The 16,632-nt window shown below is 39.4% G+C and overlaps 1 protein-coding gene across 21 annotated transcripts in view; it reads right to left on the bottom strand.

Moving 5' to 3' along the window:
- Nucleotides 1-16,632, bottom strand: part of LOC126183251 (ensconsin-like) — a 413,080-nt gene that overhangs the window by 95,032 nt on the left and 301,416 nt on the right. For all 21 annotated transcript variants that reach the window (XM_049925054.1, XM_049925062.1, XM_049925063.1 and 18 more), the window contains one exon: nucleotides 1,901-2,028. In XM_049925054.1, the coding sequence (XP_049781011.1) occupies nucleotides 1,901-2,028 (128 nt within the window). The remainder of the gene's footprint in view (nucleotides 1-1,900; nucleotides 2,029-16,632) is intronic.

Here is a 16,632-nt window from a genome sequence, read left to right as displayed (position 1 = left end):
TCAATACATTACAAGTGTCAATCATGGTCAGAACAGAGTTCTGTATAGTTGTGAGTGTATTATGTGAGTGATAAACAAATTTGAAAATGGGCAAGTTGTTGGTGCTCATATGGAGGGTGCATCCATAACCAAGGGAGTCAAAAGTACTTGGTATTTCAAGAGGCACCATATCACAGACTTACATCACATACAGGGAAAACGGAAAAACATCACCCGCCAAGTCACAACATGGACAAAACTGTGTGTCGTGTGATAGTGATGGGTGGTCATTGAAGAGAATTGTGATAAAAAAGAAGAGGACAACAGCTGCAAACGTCACTGCAGACCTGAATACCACATTCACGAACCCTGTTGGCAACAAAACAACACAATGGGAGCTCCATAACAAGGGATTCACAGGACAAGCTAGAATTCCAAAATGGCACATCAGTGATGCAAATGCCCGTAGCTAGAAAATGTGGTGCCAAAGACATAAAACCTGGACTATGGAGTAATGGAAGGCAGTTAATTGGTCAGATGAATCTCAATGCACACTGTTTCCATCGTCTAAGCGAGTTTACATCCCAAGAGTGAAAAATGGCAGGGGGGGGTTCAATGATGATTTGGACTGCCATATTGTGGTATTTCATGGGCCCCATGGGTACTCTGCAAGGGTGTATTACTACTATTTTGGCTGAACAGGTCCATCTCACAGTTAATATTTGTTCCCTAATGGTGATGCTCTTTTCCAAGACAACAGGGCCCCTGTTCATACAACCTGCATACTACAGGGCTGGTTTTATGAGCACGAGGATCAACTGTCACAGTTTCCCTGGCCACCACAGCCACCAGATCTTAACATTATTGAGCCTTTGTGGTCCACTTTGGAGAGAAGGGCACCTGATCGCTATCCACCTCTATCATCATTACCTGAACTTGCCACTGTTCTGCAGGAAGAATGGTGTAAGATCTCCTTGAAAATCACACAGGACTGGAAGCTGTTTGAATGCCAACTGTTTTCTTAAACTGTATTAGGCATGTTAATGTGCTGTGTTTTTGGCGTTTCCATGTTTTTGTCCACCCCCATATTTATAGTTCCATAATATCCATTACTCAATACAGTAGGCACTAATGGCATATGTATTTAGATATAAGAACCCCCCAAACAAATGGATGAACCACGTAAAGGCCAATGACAGAATGTAACTCACTTGAGGAGTCCTGGGATGGTGTAGCTTCTGCTTACAGGACTTCACTGTACCTCATCAGTAATGAATATTTGTTTAGAATTTGTATCAGGTATGATTAACTGATGAAATTCAAAATGTTCAAAGAGAACACAAAATAGAATGTTCATACAAATATATGGGCACCATTAACAGTATTATAATGTAATCTGAAACTACATTTCTTGTTTCATTTTGCAAATTCACTATGTCAAACAAAAAGTACTTCAAAAGAAAAGGGAAAGAGCGAAAGGAAGCCCGAGGGTATGCTAGATAGAAACTGAAGACATGAGGGTGGACATCAGATGTGAAAAGAGAACTTAAAAGTACAACAGATGTAGTATGATGAAAAGAGAATGGAAGATCATGTGCTTTATTACTAGGGCAGAGAAGTAATTGTGATGATAATGATGATGAAAATGAAATGATTGTCATGCAAACAGTAAATTAAATAACATATTTTAAATGCTATTTTCATTAAAATTACCAATGAAATATCCAATACTTTACATTCATTGTGTATCTCTGACTTCAACCAATAACCTGTTTTAATTTTCCTCGATAATTATGGAACCTAATACTATGCGTTAGACACTCTGAACATATTGAATACCTGAAAATGTAAAATCATTGTAAATGTACACTATCTTAAGCAACTATGTAGATTATTGTACTGTTTCCCCAGCATAGCTTACCTCCTTGTACCCCAAAATGAACCGCCGGTGTCGGCTGGTTCCAACATTCGTGGTGTTGAACTACCAAAAGCAAATACTGCAGAACTTCGTTCATTTTTCCTCTTCGAGTCTATGCGAGCTTCACGTTCCTAAAAAGGAAAGTAAACTTATTGATTAGGAAACCATAAATTTAACCAGAGGGGATACAGTTACATTATCAAATAGATGCTAGTGCCCATAATTTGTATCATTTCAGGAAGGGGGGTTACCTTCATAGTCTCAGATGTTATTGAATTTAGCATATGTTAAAATTCAGGAGTAAGTAATAAACATGTAATTTTTTTCCCCCGTTTTCTCCAAAAAAATTCCTGCCCCGAGATACAGGCCTCCAAAGATGACACTGCGAACACCATTTTGAAGATGCGAATTTCAGAAAAATTCTTCTCTGTAACAGTTCTAGATATTTTGTTAGAGTATTTTTATTTGAAAGATAATTGCTTTATGATTACAATGGTACCCTCCGTTTGGACCTATCTGACAAAGTTCTTTTACTGTTGCCTTTTGAAATTTTTTCAAAAATGCCAATCCAGAGAAGTTAGATTTTTTTCTGTTGATTAGTACCATGTAGTACAATATTCTCTGTAAAGCAGAGCTTCCACTTTTAAGTTGGACAGGTTTTATTTTTAAACATAATTTTTTTTATCTTTCAAGGGTAATGTATGTCTTCGCTGAAGTTGTTTCTTACTAATTTCTTTGTTACAATGTTTATTTCTATTGTCTTTGTTGCAGTTATTTCTTATCACTTTCTTTGTTGCAGTTATTTCTTTTCACTTTCTTTGTTGCAGTTATTTCTTTTCACTTTCTTTGTTGCAGTTATTTCTTTTCACTTTCTTTGTTGCAGTTATTTCTTTTCACTTTCACTGCTGCAGGTATTTCTTGCACTTTGTTGTAGTTTCTTGTCAGTTTCTTTGTTATGGTTTCTGTATTGTAGTTGTTCAGTACTAATTTGTTTACTGAAGAGGCTTCTAAGAAATCTGAGACCATCCAGTGAGTTCTGTGTTTTTATGAGGAATTTGCCAGTTGACACAGTTCCAACGTGTTTTGTGAAAAGGACTGTTTGAAATGTCTTCTGACTGGGGCCACAGGAGAGTGAAGTGTGCTGACTATTTGCATATCCATAAAAGAGTGATATATAAGACAAACAAAAAAACAGACTTTGTTCAGGTTGGGAATAAGTGTTCTCATTTGAAGACTCTGTTTCAAAGTGAAGATGTTTCCAGTGACGACTTTTTGTGTTCTAAATGTTTTGACACAATAACAACAATGGTAGTCTCTGAACAAGGTGAAGCCTCCCATGGTGCAGATGATGCAGATTTTGCATCAGTAGAGGAAGAATTAAATACCCTGAATCAGTCAACTACAGAGGTAGGTGTTAGTCCTGTTAAGAAACTGTGGTCAGTGAAGTTGAGTCATAAGCTCTAAGCATCAAGAAAGCACAGAGAAATTACTAAAGCTATGGATGAATACACTACAGCAAAACTGACCACACTCTTCAAAGTAGAAATTCCATCTTCAAAAGAAAATAAACCAAAGCAATCTTGCATCTCTTGCCAGGAATTTTTCACAAATATCAATTCAACTGTAGAATATTGTGCATCCTACAGTAAAAAGGTGCAAGTTTTAACTATTATTCCAGACACATTTTCAAAGCAAACAATTTACAACCACGTTCCATCAGTATCAAAGTATATGGTAGACAAATCAAGAAATGTAAGGTCTGTAAAAGGAGTCTTTGGAAGACCACATCCCTATTAGGGTCATCCTGTAGAAGCAGCTCAAGTTCAAATAGTGCAGTCATTTTATCTGGAAGATAAATGGGACTGTTCTCACCAGAGCACCAACACAAAAGACACTATAACTGTAAGAGTTGAAGGTCAAAAAGTTGTGAAAGTCAAGAGGTACACGACCTGCAGTATTAAAGAAACTTTAGCAATTTGTAAGAGCAACTATACAACTTCACATATTGGAAGATCAAAATTTTATGCGCTACGACCTAAGTGGGTAATTCCACACCCATCTAGAGATGTCTGTTTACGTGTGTACTGCGTGAATTTTGAACTGTGTGTGGTAACCTCGAAGAACTCATTGGAGCATGTGACACCTTTGTTTGGAGTGTGAAGTCATTAAGAGTCTGTGACATAAAGCAAGATACACATACTTCAAGAATGTGGTGACTGCCCTGGAAATGGAGGACTGTCTTTACAGACACTAGGCCTGGAAGATGTAGCAAATAGCTCTGCAGAAATTACATATGTGACAGGGGAGGAAAATAAACTAATTAAGAAAACTGTTGCCTTTGACAGTTTCACTGATGAACTTGGCAAATGGTCATTGAAAGCAGTAACATGCCAGCATCTGAAGAAATTGCATCAAAAACACATTGCAGAAGTGAATGGATGTGTACAGGCTGAACAACTATGTTTAGTGCTTCACTGTGATTTTTCTGAGTACTGGTCTGTAATGAGAAACATTCTGGAAACATCCCCCAGGCTGTGGCTAAGCCATGTCTCCGCAATATCCTTTCTTTCAGGAGTGCTAGTTCTGCAAGGTTTGCAGGAGAGCTTCTGTAAAGTTTGGAAGGTAGGAGACGAGGTACTGGCAGAAGTAAAGCTGTGAGTACCGGGCGTGAGTCGTGCTTCGGTAGCTCAGTTGGTAGAGCACTTGCCCGCGAAAGGCAAAGGTCCCGAGTTCGAGTCTCAGTCGGGCACACAGTTTTAATCTGCCAGGAAGTTTCATTTCAGCGCACACTCCGCTGCAGAGTGAAAATCTCATTCTGGAAACATCCCCCAGGCTGTCGCTAAGCCATGTCTCCGCAATATCCTTTCTTTCAGGAGTGCTAGTTCTGCAAGGTTCGCAGGAGAGCTTCTGTAAAGTTTGGAAGGTAGGAGACGAGGTACTGGCAGAAGTAAAGCTGTGAGTACCGGGCGTGAGTCGTGCTTCGGTAGCTCAGTTGGTAGAGCACTTGCCCGCGAAAGGCAAAGGTCCCGAGTTCGAGTCTCGGTCGGGCACACAGCTTTAATCTGCCAGGAAGTTTCATATCAGCGCACACTCCGCTGCAGAGAGAAAATCTCATTCTGGAAACATCCCCCAGGCTGTGGCTAAGCCATGTCTCCGCAATATCCTTTCTTTCAGGAGTGCTAGTTCTGCAAGATTCGCAGGAGAGCTTCTGTAAAGTTTGGAAGGTAGGAGACGAGGTACTGGCAGAAGTAAAGCTGTGAGTACCGGGCGTGAGTCGTGCTTTGGTAGCTCAGTTGGTAGAGCACTTGCCCGCGAAAGGCAAAGGTCCCGAGTTCGAGTCTCGGTCGGACACACAGTTTTAATCTGCCAGGAAGTTTCACCTCCTTTCATCCTTTAATCCATCTTCACTCCATTCCTTCTGTCATTTCTGAAATGAATCTGATACGGTACTTACTGATATTCTGTCTTTGGCCTCCTACTATTTCTCTGGCAACTTTTCCTTCACCTTTGCCTCTCTCCATCTTCATAGGATCTGAGTGACCTGCCCATCCTCTCCCTTTTCCCTACCTTTGAATAGCCAATACCACTTTCCTTTCCTGAAGGAGTGTATAAATTAGGGTTATTATCCTGTTTCTGTGCTTTTTCTCTATTTTATCTGGGTTTATCAGCAGTGTCAGGAACAGTGCCCTCTGAAGTCACAGTCTTTGATATCAAACCACACCACCAGCTGGCTGATGCAGAGGCTAAGTCTAAGTAGTACACTTAGGTTTGATTGTATAAACATCCCCGACTGGGGTTCAATTTTGACCTTAGATTAGAAACTGATTTCTATTCAGGATCCTGCTGTATTGTTTAACACTAGACCTCGATCCACTGACTTGTGGTCCAGTGTTGATCTAAGTTAACACGAAACACACTTGGCGTCACTGCTAAAAATAGCTATTGACAAGATTATCGTGCTTCTACCACTGACATAACTTGTAAATTGCAGATATAGGGAATTTATTATCAAAGGTGCCGTGTTAAAAGCATGCAGGAAAGTAAGTAGAAAAAGTTGCTATCTTCAAACTTCTCCCTATCTGAAAAAGATTTGTTGCTGGAAATTTTGTTGGGTCAGTATAAAGAAAGCAAGTAAATGATGAAGTTACTACAGTTAACGCAGAAAAGGCATGGAAAGAAGCTGCTGTAGACTTTAATTCAGACAACACAGTGGCAAATGATGACTGGAAATGTTTGAAAAGATGTTACAACAATATCAAGAAAAGGGCTAAGAACACATTCATGCATGACAAGGTATAATTATAATATGCAGTTTATAATTATTACATTTCATCTTTATGTATATCAAATGTGCTGTGTAAACTGGAGAAAAACCAATGTCAAATCTTTTGAAAGTCGAAATGCATAAAACAGGAATTGGTAATTTTATCTGGTCTACAGTTACAGAAAAAGTGCAGAAGTTAACTGCAGTCCTGAAACCTCAGTTTATTCCCATTGCCAACCCCTACAACAACAACAACACAGATTTTCATTCAAAAGTTACATATAGTGGTTTATATACACTTCAATCAACTCAAATAAATTTTTTAAAACTAATCTTCTGCATAAAGGTAGTTTATTATATTATTTGTTACATTCTTGTTCATTTCTTGTTCTAATACCGATTGGAGTAACACTGAAAGTTGCAGTTCATTCACAAAATCAGTTAATGATTAGATGGCTTCAAATGAAAATACTGTTCTTCTTGTTGATAACAATTAAAATGAAGACAAGAAAGGGAGTGTTTACACTGAGTTTGTAAGACGGCAATACATTTCATGTTTTGAACAAAAAATAACCTGTAATTACAGACAATGTGCATCATGCCAACCCGGAATCTGTTGCAGAGCCTTCAGTGTCAAAATCACCTACCATAAACAAAAAGAGCTGATAAACTTTCTATGACCAACAAAGAAAACGTTACTTTCTTGTAGAAATAGGAAACAGCCAATTAGTTGCAAATTGAAAGGTTTATTAGAAGCCCTTCAATATGGTTTAAACATTTATAAAAACAGCTTCTTCAGAAGAAAATACAGACAACTGGATTACATGTTGTGGCAAAGGCACGTTAAAATACAGCTGAAAGGCATCAGTCAAATACAAAATTTCACCTCTATTATAAATTAAACCATGTACAACATGGTTGTTGTCATATTGTATTCCCTCATTGGCAAGGAAATAACATGTGACAACAACCATGTTGTGCATGTTTCAATTTATTATGGAGGTGAAATTTGCAACTGATTGGCTGTTTACTATTTCTACAAGGAGATTTTGTTATATGGTTGTTGCTATGTACAAGTACAAAATTTTGAAAGAAAATGTTCTTGATGTGAAACACCAATTTTAAAAAAGGACACGAATTCACACACAAAATAAAATTGTTGGTTGACAAACACAAAATAAGAATGGTTACACAGAAAGTGGGTAGAGAAATCAAATACCTGGAACTACAAGAAATTAGAAGAAGATCCGACCTTCAAACTGGCACTTTGTAAATTTATTCCAATTTTGTAACTGTTTTATGTACATACACTATTAGTAAAGCCACCCTCATTGCACCGTGCTTCCAGTTGGCTTCATTTTCTGTTGGTATTGGAATTTCTTCGTATGATCTTCTCCTGACAAACTGTGTCATCTGTTTCACGCTCCCCATCCGATGCTCTAACAGCTATATTGTATTGTGCAACTCAAATGCTGCTGTTATAATGACATCTGCATATTTGGTTTCACTCTGAGTCCTAAACTTAAAGAACTCAGCATTACGTTTTCCATATTAATAAACACTGACAGAGGTAAACGAAGTGGCAAGTGGTGGGAAAAAAACGAAAAAAAAAAAAAAAAAAAAAAAATTGAAGAACTAATGTGAGTTCGAACCTAAGCTCTTTGGGACTGTATTCCAGAATGCAACCAATGAACCACCACGTGATCACCACAACTTTACTTATGTATGCATACTACTAGTCTTTTCCATTAATGTGCCTGCCATTAGCATGGCACTTAAGCACTTGATTTTTAGTTAAAAATTTAATGTGAATTGTGTAATTATTGTTATTCAAACATAGTAAACATTTTTCTGAGATGAGTTCAATCATTTGCTACTGCCAAACTATATATACTTATACTTCACAAAAAATATTTTAGATTTCCCTTTCCTCACTGCTGCTGTCTATAAAAAGCCATAAACTAATCACTTTAATTGTGAGTCATCTCTAAAACTGTTATGAGATCAGTTGTTATCTGCACTCATTACTTACACAGTTGATAATTTTTTAAGTTTTACTGTTAACTTCTTTTCAATTCTCCTTTATGCAAAACAAAAGCCTTGTTTTTGAAAGCCAGCTAGGTTATAAACTGACAACTGCAGCTGAACTTGACTTGATTTAACCAGTCAAAGATGATCCTACTCCATGGCGATATAATCTAGGAGTAACATTTATACAACATAGATTTCAGAGTTCCGCTTTATCTGAGATTTCTTCCTGTGTTTATCTAAGGTTAACTGCTTATACAATTGGTCCTTAATCCCTTAATCCATACATATCATAAAAATGTATGTGTGTGTGTGTGTGTGTGTGTGTGTGTGTGTGTGTGTGTGTGTGTGTGTTTTACACCTTCTCCTAAACCAATGAATCATTTTAACCAAACTTGGTACACATAGCCCTTACTGTCAGGCAACAATCATTGTGGAGGTTATTTAACCACCCACCTATCATGGTTCACGAGATGTGCTGCTGTAAACAATGGAATGTGTGAAAAACTGCTGCATTGCACATTAAGTTTAAATTACTTACTTCTTTTCTACAAACAACATTCACAACACATTTTGCAGACAATACCCACATATGCTGCAGAATGTACCTACAAAATTATATAATTGTGTGACACACAGATCAGGAAAGAGGACATCATAAACACTGATACGCGTGAAAACTGCAACATTATGCATGACTTTTACATTTATTACTTCTTTGTTATTAATTATATTCAGAATATAGAAAGCGCTGGTAGGTCGATAGACACACAAACAAACACAAACATACACACAAAATTCTAGCGTTCGCAACCAACGGTTGCTTCGTCAGGAAAGAGGGAAGGAGAGGGAAAGACGAAAGGACGTGGGTTTTAAGGGAGAGGGTAAGGAGTCATTCCAATCCCGGGAGCGGAAAGACTTAACTTAGGGGGAAAAAAGGACAGGTATACACTCGCACACACACACATATCCATCCGCACATACACAGACACAAGCAGACATTTCCTCTGCTTGTGTCTGTGTATGTGCGGATGGATATGTGTGTGTGTGCGCGAGTGTATACCTGTCCTTTTTTCCCCCTAAGGTAAGTCTTTCCGCTCCCGGGATTGGAATGACTCCTTACCCTCTCCCTTAAAACCCACATCCTTTCGTCTTTCCCTCTCCTTCCCTCTTTCCTGACGAAGCAACCGTTTGTTGCGAAAGCTTGAATTTTGAGTGTATGTTTGTGTTTGTTTGTGTGTCTATCGACCTGCCAGCGCTTTTGTTTGGTAAGTCTCATCATCTTTGTTTTTAGATATATTTTTCCCATGTGGAATGTTTCCCTCTATTATATACATAAATATATCATTGTACAACACATAGTTCAGGAGATATGACATCATAAACACCGTGATATGTGAAAAAATGCTGCATCATGCATGAAGGTTTAATACATTTATACTACTAACACACTCCCACAGTTGAGTCAACTTCAAGAAATCCCTCATATCTGGCAGCACATTGGACAGCTTTAAACTGCGAAGTGTGAACAGCTGTAGGTGAAAACAATAGCCATCTACAGAGCTATGAAGAGATGTTGTCATAGATCATCATCATCATCATCATCATCATCATCATCATTTAAGACTGATTATGCCTTTCAGCATTCAGTCTGGAGCATAGTCCCCTTTATAAAATTCCTCCATGATCCCCTATTCCGTGCTAACATTGGTGCCTCTTCTGATGTTAAGCCTATTACTTCAAAATCATTCTTAACCGAATGAAGGTACCTTCTCCTTGGTCTGCCCTGACTCCTCCTACCCTCTACTGCTGAACCCATGAGTCTCTTGGGTAACCTTGCTTCTCCCATGTGTGTAACATGACCCCACCATCTAAGCCTGTTCGCCCTGACTGCTACATCTATAGAGTTCACTCCCAGTTTTTCTTTGATTTCCTCATTGTGGACACCCTCCTGCCATTGTTCCCATCTACTAGTACCTGCAATCATCCTAGCTACTTTCATATCCGTTACCTCAACCTTATTGATAAGGTACCCTGAATCCACCCAGCTTTCGCTCCCATACAACAAAGTTGGTTGAAAGATTGAACAGTGCACAGATAACTTAGTCTTGGTACTGACTTCCTTCTTGCAGAAGAGAGTAGATCGTAGCTGAGCACTCACTGCATTAGCTTTGCTACACCTCGCTTCCAGTTCTTTCACTATGTTGCCATCCTGTGAGAATATGCATCCTAAGTACTTGAAACTGTCCACCTGTTCTAACTTTGTTCCTCCTATTTGGCACTCAATCCGTTTATATCTCTTTCCCACTGACATTACTTTCGTTTTGGAGATGCTAATCTTCATACCATAGTCCTTACATTTCTGATCTAGCTCTGAAATATTACTTTGCAAACTTTCAATCGAATCTGCCATTACAACTAAGTCATCCGCATATGCAAGACTGCATATTTTGTATTTACACATCTTAATCTCAACCAGCCAGTCAATTGTTTTCAACATATGATCCATATATAATATAAACAACAGTGGAGACAGGTTGCAGCCTTGTCTTACGCCTGAGACTACTCTGAACCATGAACTCAATTTACCGTCAACTCTAACTGCTGCCTGACTATCCATGTAAAGACCTTTAATTTCTTGCAAAAGTTTGCCTCCTATTCCATAATCTCGTAGAACAGACAATAACTTCCTCCTAGGAACCCGGTCATATGCCTTTTCTAGATCTACAAAGCATAGATACAATTCCCTGTTCCATTCATAACACTTCTCCATTATTTTCCGTAAGCTAAAGATCTGGTCCTGACAACCTCTAAGAGGCCTAAACCCACATTGATTTTCATCCAATTGGTCCTCAACTAATACTCGCACTTTCCTTTCAACAATACCTGAGAAGATTTTACCCACAACGCTGACTAAAGAGATACCTCTGTAGTTGTTACAATCTTTTCTGTTTCCATGTTTAAAGATTGGTGTGATTACTGCTTTTGTCCAGTCTGATGGAACCTGTCCCGACTCCCAGGCCATTTCAATTATCCTGTGTAGCCATTTAAGACCTGGCATTCCACTGTATTTGATGAGTTTCGACTTAATTTCATCCACCCCAGCTGCTTTATTGCACTGCAATCTATTGACCATTTTAACCACTTCCTCAAATGTGATCCTATTTCCATCCTCATTCCTATCCCATTGTACATCGAAATCTGAAACATTACTGATCGTATTTTCACCTACATTGAGCAACTCTTCAAAATATTCCCTCCATCTGCCCAAGGAATCCACAGGATTCACAAGCAGTTTTCCTGACCTGTCCAAAATACTTGTCATTTCCTTCTTACCTCCCTTTTGAAGACTGCTAATTACACTCCAGAATGGTTTTCCAGCAGCTTGACCCAAAGTCTCCAACCTATTTCCAAAGTCTTCCCAAGATTTCTTCTTGGATGCTGCAATTATCTGTTTGGCTTTGTTTCTTTCTTCAACATAACTTTCTCTGTCTACCTGAGTTCTAGTATGTAGCCATTTTTGATACGCCTTCTTTTTTCCTTTTACAGGCTGCCTTGACTGTGTCATTCCACCAAGCTGTTTGTTTCATCCTACCTTTACACACTACTGTTCCAAGACATTCTTTAGCCACTTCTAGTACTGTGTCCCTGTACCTTGTCCATTCCTTTTCCAGTGACTGTAATTGACTACATTCAACTAACTGGTACCTTTCTGAGATCATTGTTATGTACTTGTGCCTGATTTCCTTATCCTGAAGTTTCTCCACTCTTATCCTCCTACATACGGACCTGACCTCCTGCACTTTCGGCCTCACAATATCAATTTCGCTGCAGATTAAATAATGATCAGTGTCATCAAAGAATCCCCTGAATACACGTGTGCCCCTCACAGCCTTCCTGAATTCCTGATCTGTTATTATATAATCAATGACAGATCTGGTTCCCCTGCCTTCCCAAGTATACCGGTGAATGTTCTTATGTTTAAAAAAGGAGTTTGTGATTACTAAGCCCATACTGGCACAGAAATCCAAGAGTTGTTTCCCGTTCCTGTTGGCCTCTATATCCTCTCCAAATTTACCCATAACCTTTTCATACCCTTCTGTTCGATTTCCAATCCTGGCATTAAAATCACCCATGAGCAGAACACTGTCCTTGTCCTTTACTCTAACAACTACATCACTGAGTGCATCATAAAAACTATCCATCTTATCTTGGTCTGTCCCTTCACAATGCGAATATACTGACACAATCCTAATTTTCTTGCTAGACACTGTCAAATCTATCCACATCAGTCGTTCATTTACATACCGTATTGCAACTACGCTGGGTTCCATTTCTTTCCTGATGTAAAGCCCTACACCCCATTGTGCTATTCCTGCTTTGACTCCTGACAGGTAGACCTTGTATTCTCCCACTTCCTCTTCTTTCTCACCCCTTACCCTAATGTCACTAACAGCTAAAACATCCAGCCCCATCTTACTTGCAGCTTCTGCCAGCTCTACCTTCTTCCCAGAGTGGCCCCCAGTGATATTAATAGCTCCCCATCTCATTACCATTTGTTTGCCGAGTCGTATCTTAGGAGCCCCTGGATTGTCAGTTAGAGGTGGGACTCCGTCACCTCCAAAGGTCCGAGGCATTTTGCTCTGATTGTTGCCAGCATCATATTTAAAGTACCAGGGAAGCAGGTTGCTAGCCTTACTTGCCCCGAGTCCCATTGAGTTTTACCCCTAACGGTTGAGGGACTAACCGGTGGATTTGGTAGTCTTTGCCATATGAGCACAAAGGTGACCACAACTCAGAGTATGTCTGAGATGCCCAGCCTTATTCCAAAGTAACTGGTGTCCCGACTGTCGGGACCACTTACTTGGCCACTCATACGTTGCCCGTGGTTCATGAACTAGGACATGACTACAGGAACCAACACCATGAACCAGATAGATACATTTACAAAATCGCATTGCAAACACAAAGCAGCTGTGCCCAGCATACCGAAACTTAATTTGCATACTGCACTTAAATATTTGTATTTTATGCCTATTTTTTTGTACAACTGTTTCACAATTTCAAAGGTGTTTTCGTGAATAGATAGAAACAAAGTTTTTTACAATAATTCACTACAAACACAGTTCTGGTTTGTCAGCCAGTGTTACAATAAACTTGGCCATCCCTCAAAATTATATGACCAGTTATCTATATGGGCTGTAACAACTGTAGCATGCAAAATTTTCTGTTAGAACTATTGTCTTTCACTTGAGCTGTTCTGATGTTGCATCTGTTTGTGGTCTACTGGCAAACCTCACACACTGTGAACAAAGTAGAGAGTTTGTACTCAAGTCTTTGATTTCTGGAGTCATGTTATGTCTCTGTGCTAAAAGAATCAGTCTGGGCAAGAGAATTTATGTGACTTTGTGGTCCATCAGTAATATCAAAACCCACCAAAAACACAAAGTTCATAATGTTTCTGTTTCATGCTTTGGTAAGTAGGTTGCTATGAGTATATTTGTCAATAGTTAATTTTTATTTTAAGTGATAGCATTATATTTATGGTTATGCATTGGGTTTTGAATATTTGAGGGTGATGGGCATTGTTAAAGTGTTATAAAATGGAGATTCAGGTAGAAAAAGTCCAACATTTGCTATACACTGATCAATTCGGGATTAACAAAGGAGTAAAGGTGGCAGAGACCTTGTATCATGCGAGTGCCATCAGAAAAATCATGTCAAAAAATGATTTCTTCATTTCGAGGAAGATTGTTGTGATAAAAAATGTTTAATCACTTTAATCCATGATTTTTCATAATGGTGTACTCGATAATTGGAAAATATGAAGGACTGTGACCATTTAACCCTACATATGACATTTTCATTTAATGGGTAAAGTTCAAATGTTGAGTCTAAGAGTATTGCATGCTCTCACTCAAAGCAACAAAAATCAATGGGTGGCCATATCTGCATTTTTTGTTGAACATTATCAGCTGGCTCACTGAGAATTCCTATTAAGTATCATTACATGTGATGAGACATGGTGCCTTTGTGTTCTCTTTATAAAAAGAAAGTAGTGGCTGAGCTACAACGAACATCATCTTCTCAAACAAAGGCCAGTGTGTGTGCCCACAAAAGATAATGCTACACATCCGGTGACAAAGTGAGGGTGTTGATATCCGCAAGTAGCTGGATATCAGCACATTAGTTCTCAGGAGAAAAACAGATGAAGCCACAAGGAGAAAGAGGCACCTGCAGAAGAGAACATGACACAAAGCAGTAGGCGAGCTAAACGCAGCTGACTGACAGTGGGCAAGACATACAGAAGGATAAGCCTCAAGCAACCTATGTTTTTGATCCCAAAAACGGGCCTACAAAAATCAAGATGGATCGGGAACCAGAGGGGTTTGGGGTAGGGGTAAGGGCAGTGAAAGATTTAGGGCATGCTGCTTGGTGCCATGCACATGCCGTGCAGCCACAGATCATTGTTTCGATGTCTTCGTTGATCCCCAGCCAATACGCATGTTGGCGAGCTAACATCTTCATGCGAGACATCACCAATGTCCCCGATACAGTAAGCTCAACACCAATTGGCATAATTCTGCTGGGATGACTACCCAAGATGGTTAGCCATGGCTCACATAGCGCAGTACCTGGCTCAAGGTGGGGTCCCAGTAGGTGGCACCGGCGCAACAAACGGCTGTAATGGGGAAACTGCCCAATGCCCTTTGCCTCTCGGTATCAATGTGGAAACAAAGGATCTCCTGTTGGTCAAAATTAACGTCTGGGCCAGTGGAGAGACAAGACAACACATCAGCATTGGAATGCTGCACTGTGGGCTTGTACTGGATGATATAATTGTATGCACACTCAGGAACAATATCCAGTTCTGGAGGCTTTGGGCTGTATGCTCCCAGAGGCTGGAGTGTGGCATGAATAATGCCACCAACAGCTTGTATTCTGTAATTAAAAAGAACTATATCCCAAAAAGGCAGACATGAATTTTTTTTAACAGCCAATGCCTCCTTTTTGATCTGGGAACAGTTTTTCTGTGCAAGGGGTCAACATTTTTGATGTGTTTTCTATAGGCTGTTCGCAGCCATCCCCATTCCTGTGTGCCAAGACAGTCTCCGATGCCATAGGCAGATGCATTGGCCGCCACAACCAATAGATGACCAGGAGAGAATGGTGTGAGGCAATGGGCAGATTTCAGCACATTTTTTCAATTGGTTAAAAGCTACTTGCACACGGAGGTCTAGTAATAGGGCACATCTCTTTTACACAACTGACTGCGGTTTGGGCTATGTGGGATAAGAACTTGGGACAGTAATTTCTTTTGCCCAAAAACACCTGCAATTCAGGTAAGCTTGTCAGGCTTGGTACGGAGTCTATTGTTGTGAAATTCTGGATAGTGGGCTTGATTCCCTCTTTGATGAGCCAGTACCTCAAATATTCCATGTCCCAAAGGGTCATAAGAAGGTGGAGTGCCCCATGTACTAGATTTCACCAGCTCAATAACCCCAGCAGCCTGGAGTTGATTTAGTTCCTGCTTCACAGCAGCATGTAAGGTAACTGGAATTTGTCTAGCGCAGTAAAAATGATACGTAGTGCCCCATAACATGAGTCTGTTGAAATCTTCATAAATTAACAAGATATTACACACTTGAGCTTGAAGCAGATGGTGTGTATGTGAAGTGTCGTGCCATAATCAAGTAGGATTTCAGGACTACCATGGAATTATGAAAATCTGGCAGTGGGAGTAGACTAATACAAAAGGCTGATTAGCTAATTATTTAATGTCCCGCATCAATCAATCAAATTGTGTATCCATAAATGACCAAAAATTATGTTGGCATAAACAGAAAAATGCCAGTATCAACCAAAGTGTGTAATTTAGTAAATTCATATGTTTTCTTACCATCAAATACAGTGTGTCATAGTAGGAATGGTCAATATTCAGGGATATGACAGGAGCAATAATTCGAAGCAAAAATGTTTAGTAAACACGGCTTCAAATTTGCATACCCTAAGAGCTATGAGTACTACTTCAACTTTGATACTGGAAACAAATATCTTCTACTGCAAGATCTTTACTTTCCATATTTTGAGGGGTGGTAGTATGGATCAAAAGAAGAAAAAAAAATTCCAGTTAATATGGGTTCTAAAATGCATACCTTAAGAGCTGTGAGCTATGGGAATTTTTTTCTTGCGGTCCATACTACCTCCTCCTAAAATATGAAAAGCAAAGAGATTTGTTCCATGGTATTGAAGACAATGAAGTGCTAATAGCTCTTAACATATGAATTTTAGAGCCCATGTTTACTAGACTTGTTTGCTTCAATTGATCATTCCTGTCACATACCTGAATACTGACCATTCCTCCTGGGACAACCTGTACACAGACTACTGAAACGAGGTTGCTAGAGAATTTACGATGGAGAAGTTTCCATAAGATTTCATT

This window comes from Schistocerca cancellata, chromosome 4, assembly GCF_023864275.1.
Source record: "Schistocerca cancellata isolate TAMUIC-IGC-003103 chromosome 4, iqSchCanc2.1, whole genome shotgun sequence".
Lineage (NCBI taxonomy): Eukaryota > Metazoa > Arthropoda > Insecta > Orthoptera > Acrididae > Schistocerca > Schistocerca cancellata.
Note: the sequence above shows the minus strand (reverse complement) of the source record. Positions and strands in the feature narration are given on the sequence as shown.